The sequence below is a fragment of the Scyliorhinus torazame genome, chromosome 30 (genome assembly GCF_047496885.1).
Source record: "Scyliorhinus torazame isolate Kashiwa2021f chromosome 30, sScyTor2.1, whole genome shotgun sequence".
In the NCBI taxonomy this organism is placed as follows: Eukaryota; Metazoa; Chordata; class Chondrichthyes; order Carcharhiniformes; family Scyliorhinidae; genus Scyliorhinus; species Scyliorhinus torazame.
The window spans coordinates 6,329,068-6,336,315 of NC_092736.1; the positions used below are offsets into that span (position 1 = coordinate 6,329,068).

Here is a 7,248-nt window from a genome sequence, read left to right on the forward strand (position 1 = left end):
GTGTTTTTGTTTATTACCCATTAATTTTCAGATCTCTCTTATATAATTTACTGTATTCCCTGCTAGGACAGTTGAATATTAAATTAGAGTTCATAGTTCCTGACTGTGTGCTGCCATTTTGTTTTCTTGTGTTTGCTGATTGTTTAAGGCATGCGTGCACGAAAGCTGTTTTATTTGTATTGTTTCGCTCTCCATCTGCTTAGTTACTTGCCATCCCAATTTAGCATCCCTACCCTATGGCTATCTTTACCCCAATGCTTTCAAGACCACTGCAGTAATTATCCAATAATACCTTAATCTCGCCCCTTTTTTTGGATCCTCTGACATGTGATGCCTATGATGGGAGGGAAAAAAATATTTTGACCTTTTATTAATCATAAAATGCTAACAGTTGTACAACATGATAGAAGTGAAGATGTGCACAGAACCGGTGCACAGTTATGTGCAAATTTTGTGTGCTTCAAATATTAATTCCCATCAAATTTGCACTCGTGCTGCTTTTGGGAAAGGATCGCTGTGATATTATTGTAGATGATGCACTGTTTCTACCTACACACGGATTTATTTCCTCCTTGACGGCAATATTCTGTTTCACATGCCAACTGAACGTCATGTAATGAACCAGGATGACTCTTGCTGGTAGGTAGCTGACCTGCTTTTGCAACCCGTGTGTGTTAACTGGAGGTGATCGGTGATCAAGAGTCACTTTTCCTTTTGTTCTGTTTCTATTTACTGTTTTCTGTCTGCTTCCCTTCACCTCCACTGATAGTGTAGTGTGTGGGAAAATTATAGCTGCACACTAACCAATCCTGGCTTTGTTTTCTTTGTTTTGCCTGCCTGACGTGCGTCTCTCTTGTTTCATTCTGTGCACTGAGCATGTATCAAGCCAGCATAAATGTTGTTTAGTTTTCATTTGACCAAATCAACATTTCAAATCTATTACTTTCCAAGGTAGGTATGTCGGTACATTTGTAATACTCTATTCTCAAGAAACACAGCTCCCAGAGATTGGTAGATGGCACTGCTTTCATGGTCAATTTGGATTCTTTGCTTGTAATGTTTGGGTAAATTGAGCACCTGCAAAGACTGCAGTTTTTCTACTGTATTTCCATCTTTGCTTCACAACTGAATTTTTTGCTTTTCAACTCCTGCAATGTCAATCCAATACAGCAAATGATTTGAACTACAAGCAACGATTGGAGAACTAAAGGACTATTGTTTAAAATATCACAAAAGCACCTATCCATTTCTTGGGTTCTTAGTCGCTCAAATGTTTCAGTTGTTTGAGGCAGTGAATCACTAATACATTCCAAAAATGTTTCAGTCAGCTGATCTCCGTCAGGGTGTGACTGTAGCGATGCTGTATTGATGGTAATGTTCGGGGATAGGGAGGGCAAAATCAGCCTGGTTCCCTCCCCACTTGAACAAAAGAGCATGAGATCATTCAGCCCCTTGAGACTGTTCCATCGATTAATTAGATCAACTGTGATCTAAATTTCAACTTCTTTTACCTGTCCTCCAGAGAATTCTGGATTTCCATCACTCTTTCCTGTGGAAAAACTGCTTCCTGATTTCATTCCTGAAAATAAACTGCTATAATTTTAGATTAATGCTTCCTTGTTCTACCTGAGGAGACAGCTTCTTTGTATCCTTTCTATCAAAACCTTCAATTGTTTTAAGCACCTCAATCAAATTAGCCCTCCACCATCTTACCTAAAGATATAAACTTCAGTTTTGGAAACCTGTCCTCTTAATTTAGTCCCTGATATAATTCTGGCCAATCTGCTCAGTTACCTCTCCAGTGCAATCCGATCTTGCATGTTATTTCAGAAGAGGCAGAGGGACCAGTATTAGTGGGTAAAGGAAATGGAGGTTATACTAGAATTACAATTGAAATCCCTTTAGCTACCCCAATCAAATTTTTGTTAAATGTGGAGTTTGCAACATTGGATTCACAATGTTTTGTGTTATCAGTAATTGAGTAAATTTAACCATACAATAATCCTGTTTCTTCTTGTCAAGTGTAAATAGTGTTGTCACCGTTACTCTTCCATACTGGTGTATTTAAGGTTTTCAGCATTTTCTATTGCTATACAATTTGTCCTACACGTGTTATTCACCTATTGGTTTTCCAATGGATCCATATTTTCCAGTCAATCTGATTTCTCCCACTGTATTTTAATGTGCTGCAAGATTAGGTGTATTGTTCCCCAACTTTCTCAAATAATTCAGTTTAGGTAATTTAAGTTTCGGGAGCTTTGACGAAGCATCTTAATGTTTGTAACTGTGATGCGAGAGCATCGGTGAACACTTTGAATCCAACCTACACTGCAAACAAACCTGTACCTAATAAAACATTGTGTTTTGGGTCATGGCATTTGCTGCTTTCCTGATCATAAAGTATTAGTATCACACACCATGTATTCCCATTTGCCAGCTTTTTTTTTTTTACTTCTCTGATACTTGACATGAGTTCTATCAATGCTTCCCTATCAAAATGCTGAAGTGTCTGCTGGAATAATGGGAAAGGTTTTGGGTGTTTTTTTGTTTTGAAAATTTGCTTGCTGAATGGCATATCTTCAAAATATTCCAGAGATGGTATGTCCTTTTGAGTATATTTTAACTTAATCTGTCAACCTTATGTCTCTGCTTTCCTTTTCCAGCGAGAACTTTCAAAAGCTTCCAATTTTGATTGTCGAACACGAATTCTCAACTCGACAACCACCAATATCCCTACCTGAGCTAGCGGCAAGAAACCAGTGGGGAGCTAGACTGCTTTGAAATGAAAGAATGCATGTGCACAAAATGAAGTCTGTGTATACTGTATACATGTTCAATAGTGCTGACTTGTTGGGATATATTACTTCAAACTGTATATTGCAAATTATGTGGAAAATGCTACAGATGAACAGGAGTGAAAATGAAAAGCTTTTACTGTTGTTATGCAGCCTGAATAAGTCATTGCCAAAATGGGGAAAATTAGTGAGCATGGACACTATTTTAGATGTGTTTTAATATAAAGAATTTCAGATTTTCTCATTCAATAGCCCTAACCTTGAGATTAATGACAAAATACTAGTATTCCAGATGCTTCAAAGTCACTTTCTGGGGCAGCACGGTGGCGCAGTGGGTTAGCACTGCTGCCTCACGGCACTGAGGTCCCAGGTTCGATCCCAGCTCTGGGTCATTGTTCGTGTGGAGTTTGCACCTTCTCCCCGTGTTTGCTTGGGGTTCGCCCTCACAACCCAAAGATGTGCCAGCTAGGTGGATTGAACACGCTAAATTGCCCCTTAATTGGAAATAATTGAATTGGGTACACTAAATTTTTTTTTAAAAGAAGTCACTTTCTGGAAATCTCTTGGGAAGGGAGGAAGGAAAAGGATAAATGGTCTGAAGTTTACAGGGTTCAACTACAAAAGTATTTTGATCCACAAACTGTCTTGTCCAAGTTCGGTTTTAAGTACTGTACTTTTTCATCTGTAATTTATGCCACTGCTTTTTAAAGTTGCAATTATCAATTTTTGATCATAGATCTTTCTAATCCAGTTATCTTGCAGCTTCAGAGGGGTCTGAAATAAGCTGCTGTAGTTCCCTGTTTCATTCTAAATGAGGAAACCCCCTAATGCCTTCACTCTGGTGCTATTCGATGTGTTTGTGGAATACTAAACTTAAATGAAACCTTACCAAGAACCTAAGAAAATAATCTCCACATAGCCTGTAACTGTTTACTGTATTTAACCTTCTCTTGTATCGCTTAGCGATGGAACCACTCCAGTGCCAGCTACATAATTGTGAATTAAATTATGTATTTGTTCATACGGCAAGTGAAGATCTTAAGATTATTCCAAATCGGACCGTTCATTTTTATTCAATGTTGACATCTAATGGGCTGTAAATTTCATAACCTGCCCCTTGTTCTTTCTGGTTGCTTTTTCCACATAATCACATGGATTTTATCATTTTTAATTGTATCTAGTTTTAAATATTTTCTGCACATATAAATTGTGTAAATATTCTTTTATTAAGCTAATCATGGAAATTTGCACCTTTTTATATTTTCATTTATTTATTCATATGTTGGCCGTTGCTCTTTCATTTAATAATTTACAGATTTGCTGTAAAATAGTTTTAAGGGTGGTCAGAGGGACCTTTAAACACTAACCATAATTTCATAGTATGCTGCAGCATTTGTTTAGGTAGTTGCCCCCGAATAGTGTATTAATGCTCTCTGGAATGGCATCATTTTATCTGCTATTTGAGAAGATTCTTGTTGGTACATGTTGCATAGTCTTCCTATATTTGCCTTTATGGCTTTAGGTACTGCATTTATTCAACCTTGGAGTGAATAATTTTCAATCCTAGCGCAGGTTTTAATTTCTATTTAGGTTAAATGGGAAAGAGAACCGAGGTGGAGCTTTTTTGTTTTGTTTGAGTAATCACTTTTTTTTTACCCCCCAAAAAAGTATGTAAAATCATTTGTTCCTTTTCTGACTTTGTAAATCCCAATCACATTGGCTCTGGACATCACAAGGGAGCTTTCCGTTGACTCCCAGAGGTCAAATAGGTACCATCATTTCAGACTTGGCCCAGAGCTGAGCTGGGTAGTGCCGGGAAGCACCATGTGCAACTGCTCTGCGACCTGTGAAGCTGAATGCTGGGTGGGGGGGCGCCTGACCCTGATGTGGCCAGAAATCAGGTTATTAAATGAATGTGAATAATCTCAATGTATGACATTTGTCAGCTGATGTGTGTACGGAAAATTAGGATATAAAAGTTCACATTTTATCTTGAACTCCAAATTTTCTTGCCATCCCATTCACTACTGCGGATAGGTCACAAACCTCGATGGATGTTTGCCATTCTTTTTGTCATTTAATGTAGTCTAATTTAGAATTTAAGAACAAGCAACAGATCATTTAGCAGAAGCTGTTGCTAAAAGGCCCACATCTGGAATGATCACTGACCCTTGGTGTTACAGTGGTTCATAGTTTTATTCTGTTCTGCCCGTATTTCACTGTTCTAGCGCAAATTGAGAAATTGGAGCTTTGAAAACAATATAAAAGAATACTTTGAAACACTACTCTCTCCACTTCCCTTCTCCCTGAATTATTTATAATAATTTGCCGAAAGCTTGTCCTGTACCCGTTCATGAAAAATAAATCACGGGGCATTGATAATTTTGAACATTTTATGTTTTGAATATTCAAATCCAGAGCTGACTACCACCGAAGGAATGTGTAGGCAAGATGGACAAACAAAATTAATGCTTTTGGATTACAATACCTCTATGCATCCATAAATCTGTTTTAACCCAAAATCTTTTGAACTAAATTGTTCAGATATGCTCCTGCTAGCAATTAGGAAGTTGGACACCATCTTCATTTTAAAATATTGGAGTGTCTTTTTGTAACATCTATAAACGTATAATATGATAAGGAGTTGACATGGTACCATGTTCAGCCTGTGCTGAATTGGCCAATTTCAGCCTGTGGGGTGGTAGAAACCACCACTGGTTTCGGTGGCCCTGCCTAAGAAAAGGGGTGTAATGAAATCAAACCAGACTATCCAGTAACTCTTAAAATATGTTAATGGCAAGTTTTCACCTCCCCACATTATTATGCAGCAGAACCTGAGCAATTGAAGGGCTTGCAGGTCCCATTGAGCTCTAAGAACAAGGTGGGAGAAATATTTTTGGGTGACTTAAAAAAGCTGTAAATGTTAGCATTGAACACAAATATCTGTATTCTGCCCATTGGTTTAATCATTACTGTACAGTGCTATGTCATAAACAGTTCATATTGAAACTCCTTTCAGTTTGCATGTCTACTAATTAAGTGTACAATTTATCTTTCATTTTCCACATAGCAATGCATATGCCATTGCTGCTTTGTTATCCAATTTATCATGTTTAATCTTGTAATAGTGCGAATTATGAAAAATTGGATTGACGTCTTTGAATTCTGCATATACTAGAATACTGGAACAGTACTGGCAAAATACTGCATAACCTGCAATAGAGGTCAAGTTGGAAATCTGCTGAAATATGACTGCAGGAGTCTACCCTGCTGCGACTTGAATTGCACTTGGTATTTTCTCATAGAATTTACAGTGCGGAAGGAGGCCATTCAGCCCATCGAGTCTGCACAGGCCCTTGGAAATAGCACCCCACACCTCCACCCTATCCCCATAACTCGGAAACCCAACCTAACCTTTTTTGGACACTATGGGGCAATTTCGCATGACCAATCCACCTAACCACATCTTTGGACTGTGGGACGAACCCGGAGCACCCGGAGGAAGCCCCACAGACATGGGGAGAAAGTGCAAACTCACAGTCACCTGAGGTCGGAATTGAACCGAGGACCCTGGAGCTGTGAGGCAGCAGTGCTAACTAACCACTGTGCCACCCGTACTATGCCCTGAAGTTGGAAGAGCTAACTATATTTCCCCTGTAATTGTCCTGATTTACATAATTCCAACAGCAAGCAATTTGTGCGGTGGATGCTAGGATAGTGAGTAAATTTAAGGAGAATTTAGACAGATTTTCAATTGGTAATGGGTTGAAGGGTTATGGAGAACGGTGGAGTTAAAGCCAGGATGAGATCAGCCATGATCGAATGGCGGAGCAGACTCGATGGGCCAAATGGCCTAATTCTGCTCCTATATCTTACGAATTTATGAACACGGCCTCAGTTACTCAACTCGTACAGACTTTAGACAGATGAAGGTGAAACAACACAATTACAATTTATTGTCTCTTTCGGGTCAGGCCTGCAACTTAGATGAGTTGATGCTTTACTTGAAGTTAATGGCTTGTAAAGCAGGGGATTTATGATCAGCTACAAAACTTGTTGAATTTTCAGGAGCTTGGTTTTCAAGTGAACTTTTGGAACAGTTTGGAAAGAACCCTCCCACTATCAAGGTATTACTGTTTATTACCTTGGCTTGTTGAATGTCTTTCAGCAGGTGGATTGATTCCAGTGAAATCCATCTGCAGACCAGAAAAGCCCCTAGTCGCCACATTCTGGCGCCTGTTCGGGGAGGCTGGTATGGGAATTGAAACGTGCTGCTGGCTACCTTGGTCTGCTTTCAAAGCCAGTGATTTAGCCCTGTGCTAAACCAGCCCCTATAGAATGTGGGGGGCCTTGTTTCTACATCCTGTATGATGACTCACCTTACGAATTTGAGGTACTCGTGTCTTTGTATCTCAGTGACCCATTCAATTTGAAATTGCCCCTTTGAATTAGT

The 7,248-nt window shown here is 39.0% G+C and overlaps 1 protein-coding gene across 6 annotated transcripts in view; it reads left to right on the forward strand.

The window, feature by feature from the left end:
- prc1b (protein regulator of cytokinesis 1b) overlaps positions 1-5,808 on the forward strand; it is a 28,800-nt gene extending 22,992 nt beyond the window's left edge. For all 6 annotated transcript variants that reach the window (XM_072492728.1, XM_072492731.1, XM_072492730.1 and 3 more), the window contains one exon: positions 2,664-5,808. In XM_072492728.1, coding sequence (XP_072348829.1) covers positions 2,664-2,741 — 78 coding nt within the window. In that variant the 3' untranslated portion in view covers positions 2,742-5,808. The remainder of the gene's footprint in view (positions 1-2,663) is intronic.
- Positions 5,809-7,248: the final 1,440 nt, after the last annotated feature.